Raw genomic sequence first — 14009 nt, forward strand, 5'->3', positions numbered from 1 at the left:
GCCTAGGCCTAGCCTGGGCAGAAGATGGATGCATTTATATCTCGTGGCACAGGAATAGATGACTGGTACAGAGTAGAGCTCATAAACAATATCAAGTCTAAAAGAAAATACACTATTTATTGATAACATGGACCTAGCAAATTCTGTGCCAACTATGAGAAATACAGATATGATTAACATAATTTTTATCTTCAAGGACTAACATAATTTTAGTTATCTTCATCTCTACTAGTTTGTAAACAAGGACAAGTAACTCAGTGGTATAACTGTTCTACTAGAGATATACATAAGAAACATTTGGAAGGCACAAAGAAGGAAATCTTACCTTACCTGAGGAGGTCAAATGGTCAAGGAAAGATCTATGAAAAAGATTTTACTAGAGCTGAGTCTTATAAGGAAGAGTTTACCAGATGAGAAAAAACACATTTAGAGAAGAAGGCACAGTCTGTTTTGAAGGCATAACAGGCTTCCAGAGTGGTTCCTAGGAGGGAGTTGACAAAATATGGAAGGATATTCTGACATAAGACAGAAAAAAGTCACAAAGCTCTTTCCTTTAAGGACAGAGCCTATGCTTTTAAAAGTTCCTAGACCCTCCTCTCAAAGTACCCACTTCCCCAATAAGATGTGACCTCCAAAGGGGCTTGACGGATTTAAAAACATCAAATAACAAAGTCAGGGAGGGAAGACAAACATATTTATTCCAGTCTAGGTCACTGGAGGACTTAAAACGTGTACTACTCAGCGCCCCCTATTATCATCAGCACCAACAAGGGAAGAACGTGCCTGAACAGCAAGCTCTACCCGAAGCCAGCCGATGGCTGCTGTGAGGTTCCCGTCAGTCAAGTCTCTTCCTCGTCATGCAGTTAATGAGGCTTCCCCCCTCGTAGCGAAGGGCTCCTTAACTCTAAATTCATTTTGCACAGAGAAGAGGAAAGAATCTTACATACTACTGATGGTTCCTCATTTAATCCATGACTTAAATCCTATCTCAGTATTTAACTATCTTTATTTTCTGATTAAAATAGAAAAAAAAGGGGGGTGGGGGGTAAGGGCAACAGAAATTACACTGTACTGATACAGAGACTTTAAATTCTAGTCAGAGTTAAGACCCATATTAAAGGTCAACTGATGGTTCCAAGGAAATAACTACATGGAGTCTGGTTGAGACATACATGAGTTGAGTCTCATTACTAGCCACAATACTGTAGGAAAACAGCTCTCAATGAAATTGGAGTCCACACTTGTCAGGCATGGATAGGAAAAAGCCTGGAGAAATGGGTTCTCTCCATGCCCCCGTGACAAAGAAGGCTCCTGGTTTAATGGGAAGAGTAGCTCCAGTTCCCAGACGGTGTCCACAGCTCAGAGCCGAGTTTAGCAGTGGAATCGAGTGGAGAACTTAGGCGATACAGGCACGGTCAAGGGCTGGTCACTTGACTTGACTTCCACACCCTGGTACCTTCGTACTGGATTTGCCTTGTGTACCTGCAGAGTGAGAAAAATAAAGTTACCATTGATAAGGATGTTAGAGAACTACACTTATGGGTGTTTTTATTCCTCTTCTTGAGAACATTTTTGTATAGTTTTGCAAATCCCAGTCACTAATTTGGGGGTTGGGGGGAGGCAACACAGTCTAGCAGCAAAGCACAAGAGCTCTGGAGCTCAAGTAGGTTTCTATTCAGGTCTTGCTGGATCCCTCAGCTTACACCTATCTCCAGTTTGACTGTTCAGTACTAGGGTATAATAGGGCTGTACTCAATTGCAGCAGAAAGGAGATACACATTAAGAATTTGCCAGAGTACAATCTTAAGATTATTGAGTCTTAATATTCACCAAAAGCATGGACAAAAATAAATAAATAAAATAAAATAACCAAGAAGGGTTGCCAGGAGAAGGCATGGTCCCATCCAGTCTAAAATCAACCCTGAATCAAGCCAGATTAGTAGAGTTCTATGATACAGACAAACACAAGAGGCAGGACTCAAGCGCTGAAGAAAAGTCAAAACACTTGAGGCTGGTTTTGTGAGTACATCCAATCAGCATATGGTAGCTTGGATTTTTTCAGGAAGCTAGTCCCTTTAATAGTTTGTCCCTAGAGCCCTCCTGTGGCCAGTCACCTCTACCAACAGCTGTATCAGCTGCTGGCTTAGCGCTTTTAGACAAAACCTCAACAACTTACATATAGCTATATTCATCCTTTTACTAAGCATATGAAATTCCATCTAAAACTGTGTTCTTCCTTATTAATGCAGTTAATGTGGCTTGCTGCCCTCCTAGTGAAAGGGTCCTTAATGTGAATTAAGCTTTCTTTTTGGATAACTAATATTTAAATCATTATCTAGTGTTAACATGGAAGGGTCACCTGGACCGATACGCACTATAACTCCAAGGAATTTGAATCAAGTATTAAGAGGAAAATGAAAATATAGTTGTCACACAATTCCCATGTCCTTCCCTACCTATGTATTCTAATTGTAAAACACATTGGTTTCCTTAAGCCTTAAGGCAATAATAAAAAGTTAAATAAAGAGTCCTACAAATATATCACTGTGCACTGGTATAGCACCTGATGTCCTCCTTATTTAGACCCCTGGAAGAAATTCTGACTGAATTCAGGATCAAAGATAAATGTATTTTTTAAATAACTAGCTTGTTTATATCACTTAGCAGATCCATGGATCACAATGTATACATCTTTAGTCTCATTCACTCCTCAACTTTGTCACCACCCCTGGTTTGTCTGACTTCTCATTTTCACTCAACTTTGATGTGTCCTTGGAGGCCACCTTAGATTCTTTCTGGAACAAGGCAAGGTACAGATAAAACAAAACAGACGCAATCATGTGTTAGTCAGCGCTCATGCTGCCCAGTTACCAGTTCTTTCCGTAGTCTGGCCAGCTCCTCCTTCTGTTGCTCTTCCTCCTGTTGCCTGGCCTCCTCCAACTGCTGGGCTTTCTGGGCTTCCACCTCAGCCATTCTCTTCTCCAGCTCCTGCCGCTCCTTGGCTCTCTTCTCAGTGGCCAGCTGAAAAGTTTCTTGAACTACAGAACCAGAAAGGCCCTCTGAGTACAGAAACAGAGAGAATATTGGTGCACAAGCAAGACTTGCATAAACCTAGCCCCACAGATCCAGCAAGTGATAGATATGCATGGCAACAGAAAGGTGGAGCTCTAAGGAAGCCCAGTTGGGAGAAAGGTGGAGTAAACCACATACAAAAAGTCCTAAAATTTTAAGGGCCCCTATAAATCATCTAATTAGGAGAAAAGCAAGACCTACACAGGTGAAACAGCTTGCTCAAAACTACACAGTGATTGTAGACTACATAGACAGATTTAGGAAAAGAATCCCACTTTTCTGAAACACTGCCCAGTGCTTAAGGAATCAAATGTTTTCTATCTAAGGCTTGCTTTAGGGTGAACTCCAGAAAGAAGTCCTGGCTCTCCCTCACTTACTTGCTACCCTCTGGGTGGGGAAAGTAAAATTGTTGTTGAAATGCCAGGTGCTTGTTCTATGAATCTGACCCCAACACACTCTACAAATCAACATAGTTGCTGGATTCAATAAAGAGCTAGGGGAGAAAAAACTAGATCCTCTACAGGCAGATGCTTCTGGTTCACACAGCATTGTACTGACACAACTGAGTCCCAGGAAGTCTAACCATTCTGCCCCAATCCCCCAAGAATACATAAAATACTACCAGTAAGGGATTTTTTCTCTCTCTTAGGAACAAAGGGCTCCTGGGAGATGACGGTGTTTGGACGAGCCTTGAAGCAAGCTGCTTCTTTCTGCTGTTTTAGTTCTTCCTCCAGCTATTAGAAAGAAAATCTGTCAGATAAGCAGCCACACTACTTTCCATAACTACCATCTCAATGACTCAAGTTCGAATGTTTCTGAACAGTTTCATCTACAAAGACAGCAGGTGATTTAATCTAAACTCAATTAAAATCCCTTTTACATTAAGTAGATCAGACTAACAACATCTGAACCCACTGAGAACTAGAAAATACCTTTAAGATACTTTTAAGGCCTATCTTAACATCACAAAAAATAAACAAGTAGACATTAATATACCCCTGGATGTGATCACCTGTAAAGTATTCTCCCTCCCAACCCCCAAAAGAATCTAACCAGAATTTAATCAAGCCTCTACATCTGACTACTCATTTATAGGAAATACAGGAGATAGAGGAACATATTAATAAACACGTTGGGAATACAATGAGCAAAATCCAGATTGTAAAACCTATAGGAAAACTCTCACCACTATTATTTAACATAGATTTGGAAGTGCTAGCCATGGCAATCAGAGAAGAAAAAAAAATAAAAGGAATACAGATTGGAAAAGAAGAAGTAAGGGCTTCCCTGGTGGCACAGTGGTTGAGAATCTGCCTGCCAATGCAGGGGACACGGGTTCGAGCCCTGGTCTGGGAAGATCCCACATGCCGCGGAGCAACTGGGCCCGTGAGCCACAATTACTGAGCCTGCGCGTCTGGAGCCTGTGCTCCACATCCGCAACAAGAGAGGCCGCGATAGTGAGAGGTCCGCGCACCACGATGAAGAGTGGCCCCCGCTTGCCACAACTAGAGAAAGCCCTTGCACAGAAACGAAGACCCAACACATCCATAAATAAATAAATAAATAAATAAAGCTTTTTTTAAAAAAAAGAAGAAGTAAAACTGTCACTGTTTGCAGATAACATGATACTATACATAGAGAATCCTAAAGATGCCACCAGAAAACTACTAGAGCTAATCAATGAATGTGGTAAAGTTGCAAGATACAAAATTAATGCACAGAAATCTCTTGCATTGCTATACACTAATGATGAAAAATCTGAAAGAGAAATTAAGGAAACACTCCCATTTACCAACGCAACAAAAAGAATAAAATACCTAGGAATAAATCTACCTAGGGAGACAAAAGACCTGTATGCAGAAACTATAAGACACTGATGTAAAGATGATACAAACAGATGGAGAGATATACCATGTTCTTGGATTGGAAGAATCAACATTGTGAAAATGACTATACTACCCAAAGCAATCTACAGATTCAATGCAATCTCTATCAAATTACCAATGGCATTTTTTACAGAACTAGAACAAAAAATCTTAAAATTTGTATGGACACACAAAAGACCCCAAATAGCCAAAGCAGTCTTGAGGGAAAAAAACGGAGCTGGAGGAATCAGACTCCCTGACTTCAGACTATACTACAAAGCTACAGTAATCAAGACAATATGGTACTGGCACCAAAACAGAAATATAGATCAGTGGAACAGGATAGAAAGCCCAGAGATAAACCCACACACCTATGGTCAACTAATCTATGACAAAGGAGGCAAGGATATACAATGGAGAAAAGACAGTCTCTTCAATAAGTGGTGCTAGGAAAACTGGACAGCTACATGTGAAAGAATGAAATTAGAACACTCCCTAACACCACACACAAAAATAAACTCATGATGGATTACAGACCTAAATGTAAGACTGGACACTATAAAACTCTTAGAGGAAAACACAGGAAGAACACTCTTTGACATAAATCACAGCAAGATCTTTTTTGATCCACCTCCTAGAATAATGGAAATAAAAACAAAAATAAACAAATGGGATCTGATGAAACTTAAAAGCTTTTGCACAGCAAAGGAAACTACAAACAAGACGAAAAGACAACCCTCAGAATGGGAGAAAATATTTGCAAATGGACAAAGGATTAATCTCCAAAATATATAAACAGCTCATGCAGCTCAATATTAAAAAAACAAACAACCCAATCCAAAAATGGCCAGAAGACCTAAATAGACATTTCTCCAAAGAAGACATACAGATGGCCAAGAAACACATGAAAAGCTGCTCAACATCATTAATTATTAGAGAAATGCAAATCAAAACTACAATGAGGTATCACCTCACACCAGTTAGAATGGACATCAAAAGAAAATCTACAAACAACAAATGCTGGAGAGGGTGTGGAGAAAAGGGAACCCTCTTGCACTGTTGGGGGAATGTAAATTGATACAGCCACTATGGAGAACAGTATGGAGGTTCCTTAAAAAACTAAAAATAGAATTACCATATGACCCAGCAATCCCAATACTGGGCATATACCCAGAGAAAACCATAATTCAAAAAGACACATGCACCCCAATGTTCATTGCAGCACTATTTACAATAGCCAGGTCATGGAAGCAACCTAAATGCCCATTGACAGACGAATGGATAAAGAAGATGTTGTACATGTATATAATGGAATATTACTCAGCCATAAAAAGGAACGAAACTGGGTCATTTGTAGAGACATGGATGGATCTAGAGACTGCCATACAGAGTGAACTAAATCAGAAAGAGAAAAACAAATATCGTATACTAACGCATATATGTGGAACCTAGAAAAATGGTACAGATGAACCGGTTTGCAGGGCAGAAAGAGAGACACAGATATAAAGAACGAACGTATAGACACCAAGGGGGGAAAGTGGCAGCGGGGGGTGGTGGTGGTGGTGGTGTGATGCACTGGGAGATTGCGATTGACATGTATACACTAATATGTATAAAATGGATAACTAATAAGAACCTGCTGTATAAAAAAATAAATACAATTCTAAAATTTAAAAAAATGGATGAAAATTAAAAATGAAATTCTATAAGGTCACCTATAATCCCACCGTAAATAACTATTATTAACATTTTAGTGTATAACCCCTTTCATATCATATACATGTAAACACATATACTTTTAAAATAAATGGTCATATTATTCATATAAAAAAAAACCTATTGGAAAAACAATCCAGTTTATTCAACATATAAAATGCAAGTAGAGCAGCCTTTAGATTAAAAGGGATTTAGAGATTTATCACACAAATATAAAATGTGGACCTTTTCTGGATCCTGATTTGAACAATTCAACTGTTTAAAAAATGAGAGATTAGGGGATATATGAATGCTGACTATTTGTCACTATTAAGGAATTACTGTTAATCTTTTTAAGTGTGCTAATAGTATTGTGGTTATGAAATTCTTTTAATCCTTATATTTTAAAGTTACACATTGAAGTATTTTTGGATGAAATGAGATGATACTTAGGATTTGCTTCAAAGTAATCTTGTATAGGCAGAAGTATCCAGTGTAGAGATGAGTAGGTAGAAGTAAGATGAAATAAGATTTTCCATGTTTTGATCCCTAGAAAATCAGGTGACAGTTCATGGAAGTTCATTATACTATTCTACTTTTATGTATGTCTGAAAAACTTTAAAACATTCTATGTCATGGTCCTTGAACGAGAGGTTCACTACTGCTTCCAAAGCAACTGTCCTAAGTTCTCCTAGCGAACAGTACCAACAGGGAGCCTACATTTAGTAACTTAAGCAATCATATCGTTTGGGCTTCAAGAGGGATGACTTTCTACAAACAAAGATTAGGCCAAGCCCCTTTTGGACAGAGTCCAGAATAAGAGACAATATCAATACTGACAAATTTAGGAATTCAGGAGATTTTTTTCCAGACAGGTCAGAATTAGATCCAATTAAACCAGCCAACAACCAATTGACTGTTTTAAATCACCTGTCATCTATAAAGAGCAAATAGCACACTATGTTGCGAAAACAACATACCATATTGAGAATCTATTCTCACCTCACAGTTTCTTATCAAAGCACCAACAGAAAGGAGTGAACATTTAATGAACAAGTCTAATAAATGGAATAGATGAGATCTTTAAGAATCTCCTGACACAAAAAAAGCCTAACAGTTCTCACATTCCCCAGGTGATCACTTACAGCAGAGATCAGCAAACTTAAGCCGCAAGCCAAATCCAGTTTGCAACCTCGTTTTGTATAGCCCTTGAGCTAAAAATGGTTTTTATATTTTTAAAGGGTTGAAACACACATACACAGAGAACATGTGACAGAGACCACCTGCACAACCTAAAATAATATATAGCAAACTTTTTTATAGAAAAAGTTTGCTGACCCCTGATTACAGTGACAGCCCCTAAAATAATCCGGTATGTTAGTTCCCAGAAGAAGTTCAGTGTAGTCGGTCTACCTATTGTAACAAATCAACAATCAAACAATTCATATTTTAGCTGCTCTCCCCATCCCCACCTGGTGCTTCCAAGTCTGTGCCTTCAGAGCACCTCTTCTGTCGGTCTCAAAGCAGAAAGGCTCAACCTGGGTTGTATTCTTCACCTTCTTCTCCGGCAGGTTAATGGTGTCAAAATGAGGCAAAGGAAGTGCCTTGAATTTGGGCACCTAATAGAAAAGAAAATGTAAGATTTAAGATAAGGCCTTTCTAGCCAGAAAGCAACAGCTGCTCCAGAATATTTGGATGAATCTAAAAAACAGGAAAGGCCAGTCTTCAAAGCAGCATGGTGTAGCAGAAAGAGTAATGGGTTCAAAAGGAAATTGAGGTTTTCCTCCCAATATTGCCAATAACTAGCAGCATGATCATGGGCAAGTCACTTAAGCTCCTTGTGCCAGAATGGTTATTTAAATTACTTGCCCTATTTATACTTCATAAGGCTCTTAGAGGGATCAAAGGAAGTCAGTGATTTATAGTTAAAAGTGCAACATAAAAGATTACCTTTGAGGGATCAAAGAATAGTACTATGCTACTTGCAGAAATGGAAACACCTACCTCCCCTTTCTGCAGTTCTTTTATTTTCTTCTCCTTCTGTAACTGACGTTCTTTGTCTCGAGAATCAAAAGAGAAAGGGCATATTTCCACAGTTCTCCCCACTGGGATTTGGGGCTTAAAAGGCATTCCAAAATATGGCACAGGTTGAGCTCTTATCGCTACTGGCTCCTCCTCTTCCTAAAGAAAAAAATGCAGTTTAGAAACAAGATTCCTCACTCTCTCTCACCTCCTCTGAATGTGGAGTCAGAAGACGTTATATAAGAGAAGTCATTAATTAAGGCAAGTCACTCAACCTCTCAGGTGTCTTAGCTTCCCTTTCTATCAAAGAGGGGTATCTACCAACTCTCAGGGGTGAAACCAGTGTGAAAGCATTTGATAAACTAACACAATTACTCTTAAAGGATCTAAAATTTTTCACAGGAAGATTGTAAAAACTAAATGAGATCAAACAGTTTGAATAAAATGAAGAAAAGTACTAACCAAGCATATACCTTGGCCTCCTCTTTGACCCAGACTTCAGACTCCACTAAAACATGTGACTGGGAGTATTCCCAGTTGCCAAACCCAGAATAGGACCAAGTAAGTTGATTGGATTCAAGCTGGTAACATAAGATTACTGTGTATTTTAGTTTCAAATGAACCTATAAAAAGGCTTATGCCTGAGATCTGCTGTAAAATTACCCTAACTCTGGATATTTATAGATAAAATGGGGGATGTAACAAGAAACTAGCCTGATCAATGACAGTTTATATATTCCAACTTCATGAACCATCACCACACAGTCACCTTTGCAACCCTTGGATTAATGGAGATAGTTAAGGACAGGGTGGATGTAACTGCTTAGTATGAATTTTAAAAGTCCCTCACTGAATGGTGACAATAGCTGGGGCAAAATAGAGTATAGGTCTTGGGAACTTTTGATCCACGTTACAACAGGGTGATTTCCAATGCAACAGAAACATAACTCCAATACGTTACAACCAGTTACCACTGAAAGCCAAAAGATTCATACCCTTACTAACTACTTTGTTCTTGGAAGAGCAAAAACAGATGATCAATCATTCATACCCATTGTTAAGACAACTCCAGACAAGAGTGATGGCCTTTGTATTCCACTAAGTTTAAGAACGAATAATGCTTAGATTGATTATGTAGAAGGAGTAGAAACCCCCATCCCAGGGAATCACCTCATCTTCTTTGGTGGGCATTCTGATTCTGTTCTTCAGAGCAAAGGCCGGTGACTTGGGGACAGTGATTGGAAGTACTTTCTTTTCAGGAACACCCTGGAAGGAGTAAGCAACTCAATTAGATATCCTAGAACAATCTCTACTAGGCTGTGTGATGAGATCAATCCCTTTCTTAGAAGTTCACATATCAGGAATCAAAAAAAGCTATTTATTTCAGTATGTTGTTAACTTATCCAACTAAGACTGGTATGTATTAACGCTCCAAAGGTGGATTAACATGACAGAAGAACAGCAAATAACAAAAACATAGTTTGAGTTGTATATTCAACAAAAATAGGATTCATCAAAATCTTTTTTGGTATTTATGAAAAACACTACAAAATAAACTGTCAATATTTTATTGTTTCTCTCCCATTTTATACCCCAATCCCTTAAAAACAAAATCAAAAAGGACTTCCAAATGTTATCTAGGAACAGAATAGATACTGTCCATTCTCTTAAACCTATTCCACATACACCTCTAAAATAAGAACTTATATTTAAAAATATTAACCTCAAAAGGCAAATGGAAAAAAGTACTGGGCAAGGGCTAGCTTAATTTCCTTTTGCCAAATAACTGGACAAAGAACAAGCAGTTTACAAAGATATACAAGAGGTTCAATCTCAACTTTTAAAAATATAAAGTAAAATAAGGTATTTTTCACCTATAAGACTGAGTAATAATTAAAAGACTGGTTAATACCAGTGTTGGCAGGTGAAGAGAAATGGGCACTCCTATAGAGTTGGGTAAGGTACAGGGCACAAATTGGTACAACCTTTAGGAATTAGCTACTAAATCTTTAAATGGTCATACTCTTTCACCCAATATTACATCTCTAGTATTTGATCTCTAGTTTAGTTTTTAGGTATATTTCAATACAGCATTTTTAAATTTAAATGAATAAAAAAATTGCAAATAACCCTATTATCTATCAAAAAAGAACTGGCTAAATCCTTTCTTAAATTGTGGTACATAACTAATTGTGGTACATGACTAATAAGAACCTACTGTATAACTCTACTCAGTACTCTGTAATGACCTATATGGGAAAAGAATCTAAAAAAAGAGTGGCTATATGTATATGTATAACTGATTCTCTTTGCTGTACAGCAGAAACTAACACAACATTGTAAATCAACTATACTCTAATAAAAAATAATTTTAAAAAATTGTGGTACATCCACACAATAGAATATTATACAGTCATCAAAAAGAAGAAAATAAATCTTTATTACTGACAGAACAGTATTCATAATATTGAGGGGGGAGGGACAAGTTGCTGAAACAAAAAATATTATTATTTAATATTATTTCTGTGTGTTTTTAAGATGTCTTTTAAGAAAAACAAATATATGATATCACTTATATGTGGGATCTAATTTTTTTTAAATGATATAAATGAACTTACTTACAAAACAGAAACAGACTCACAGATCTTGAAAACAAACTTATGGTTATCAAAGGGTGGTGGGGACAGGCATAGGAGCTGGGGATTAACACACACACACTACTATATATAACATCAATAATCAACAAGGACCTACTGTATAGCACAGGGAACTCTAAATATTCTGTTAATAACCTATATAGGAAAAGAATCTGAAAAAGAATGAATCTATGTATAACAGAATCACTTTGCTGTACACCTGAAACTAACACAACACTGTAAATCAACTATACTCCAAAAAAATTTATTTAAATAAATTAACTGAATTAAATTTTTAAAAGATACTTGCACATATACTAAAAAAATAAAATAAAATGTATATATAATTAATCTAAGCATGGAAAATAAAATATGGAAAGAACACCAAGCTGTTAACTCTCACATCTCTTTGAGAGTAGATTAAAAGAGGGATTTAATTTCTATATTCCTTAATTCTAATACATTCAACTCCTCCAAAGATTTTTTTCCCCCTTTGTGATTCCAAAACACTGCCAACATCTCAAATCTTTTCAGACTGAATTATGTATACCATACTATGCACATCATTCAAAACTAATATAATTCTAACTCTCATAGAGTTTACACTATCATGAATCTGGCAATTAACCCTAACTGCAAAATGGTATCTCTAGGGCTACCGTCCTGCACGAAGTGTATGACCAGATCAATTTTAAAAAATCAAAACAACCTTGAGACATCCTCAGTAACTCCTTATTTCTTATACCCACATCCATATGCTGCCCCATCAGCTCTCGATTCTGCTTCCTCTCTAACTCTTCACTGTCATGACACAGGCCACATCATCTATTCCTGTACCATTCCACTAGCCTTCTAACAGTCCTTCAGCTCCTCTCATTCCACCAGTCCATCTTCTTATACAGTCAGAAGATTTGATGTTACTTCCTGACTTAAAATTCTTTAATGGCTCCTACTGCCTACCTACAACAGTATAACATATTCCTTGGCATGAAGTACAAGGTGTTTCATAATTTGGAACCCTGCCTGACTTTCCAGGCCTATCTCTTGCCCCTCTTTAGGCATCACCCTCTATCCACAATGAACTACTGACAGCTGCCAAAATTTAACACTGGTTCTCATCGCAATACCTTTGCTTATGCTCTCTCAGAAATGCTCTGGCTGCTTGGAAGCATCTAACCCTTCTTTTCAAGCCTCCACTAAAGCATCTCCTCTGATAAAACCCTTCAATAGATCGCTCCACTCCTCCAGACCTACTGGCCCCACTCTCCCCTGTATATAGTCTATCATGGTACATATGAAACTTCATTGCACTTGTTTATTTAGGTATTCATCTCCTCCTGCTAACCTATGAGTGCTTTGAGAGTGGGGACTGTTATTCCATCAACCCCTAATACCTAACACAGACCTTGGCAAGCATAAGGCATTCAGGAAATGTTTGTTGAATGAATACAGTAAGCATGAATAACAGAATTTATACTTTGGACTTGAAGCCTCTTGGACTCTAATTTATACCCTGGGAGACTTCTTAATCCCAACAATGCTGCAACTGCTCCAAACATGTTTGGAATATCTTCCTTGGAGTGGCCTTCAAAGCCAGTTTTAGGGCCATGCAAGGCAATTGCTCAATCTTTACTTTTAATTAAGCAAAATTGTTTCCAGCTCTATTATTTTAGACAACTCAGAAGTTTTAGTTCCCAATGACTTTAGACCAGCCCCTAAGAGCAAATTAATCTTTAAAATATGAAGACTTGCCATTGTTGAAGAGATCCAAAAGACTGTGCCACAGGATCCAAGACCAGTGGCTTTTCCAAAATGCTTTCTACAATATCAATCTTTGGAAAGAATTAATAAACTCTCAAGGTGACCACTGTAAAGGGAATGCTCATTCTGCTGTGAAAGTTCTCATACATTTTCTAAAGAAAACCAGAATCACTAGTATAGTAAAATTTAATACAGCAGAACTTGTAATCAGAGTGACAAAAGTCTATGAAATGGGTTTTCAAATAATGCTTGCCAGAAAACGACAACAAAAATCTGTTGTTCTACAACATCCTAGACACCTGTGGACACCAGCCTGTAGCTCGAACACAGCCAAGGATATGCAGTAATGGGAAGTACACTGAGCAAGGAGTCAAGAGGTCTGTTTTAGCCCGGCTCTGATTCCAGTCTGTACAACCTGTATAACATGAGATAGCCTTTTAGTCCTTGGTTTTTTTCCTTTCATAAAATATAGTAATTGAAATAAATATCTGAGGACTCAGTTTTTAAAATAATGCTGCTTTTCCTATTTTTCCCCTCTCTCTGCATCCTCCCATCAGAGAGATGTGCATTTTAAAAGAAATCTCTAATAAGTAAGCCATGAAAGAGATATTTATGAGTAGGATCAATCCTCATAATTACTTGGGGGAGAGGGAAAGGTGATTTATGAAAATCAACCTTGCAGCAACTATTTATCCATACCCCATCTCCACTGCAATCAAAGCCAATAGGGGGCTCAATCAGAAATAAAGAAAAAGACAGTGGGTTTCTAGAGACAGAGAAGGCTTCTTGTTTTATTATTTTAAGGTTTTTTAGTTATAAGCTCCTTGAGGGCAGCGATATTGCCATTTGCATTCCTTTGCATTCTCCACAGCACCTACAAGAAGTAGTAATTGTTCAATGAACATATGTTGATTAGCATTACTGTCCTTATTTGTTTACATGTCAGTCTGTTCTCCCA

At 37.7% G+C, this 14009-nt stretch overlaps 1 protein-coding gene across 5 annotated transcripts in view; it reads right to left on the reverse strand.

Annotated features, from left to right (window-relative positions):
• Positions 1-351: 351 nt before the first annotated feature.
• Positions 352-14009, reverse strand: part of TPX2 (TPX2 microtubule nucleation factor) — a 57636-nt gene continuing 43978 nt past the window's right edge. For 4 of the 5 annotated variants that reach the window (XM_061210331.1, XM_061210330.1, XM_061210327.1 and 1 more), the window contains 6 exons: positions 9825-9920; positions 8637-8813; positions 8105-8251; positions 3695-3806; positions 2872-3059; positions 352-1482 (listed from right to left, as the gene is read on the reverse strand). In XM_061210331.1, coding sequence (XP_061066314.1) covers positions 1372-1482; positions 2872-3059; positions 3695-3806; positions 8105-8251; positions 8637-8813; positions 9825-9920 — 831 coding nt within the window. In that variant the 3' untranslated portion in view covers positions 352-1371. The remainder of the gene's footprint in view (positions 1483-2871; positions 3060-3694; positions 3807-8104; positions 8252-8636; positions 8814-9824; positions 9921-14009) is intronic. The other variant, XM_061210329.1, reaches the window with a different exon arrangement.

Source organism: Eubalaena glacialis, chromosome 13, assembly GCF_028564815.1.
Source record: "Eubalaena glacialis isolate mEubGla1 chromosome 13, mEubGla1.1.hap2.+ XY, whole genome shotgun sequence".
Lineage (NCBI taxonomy): Eukaryota > Metazoa > Chordata > Mammalia > Artiodactyla > Balaenidae > Eubalaena > Eubalaena glacialis.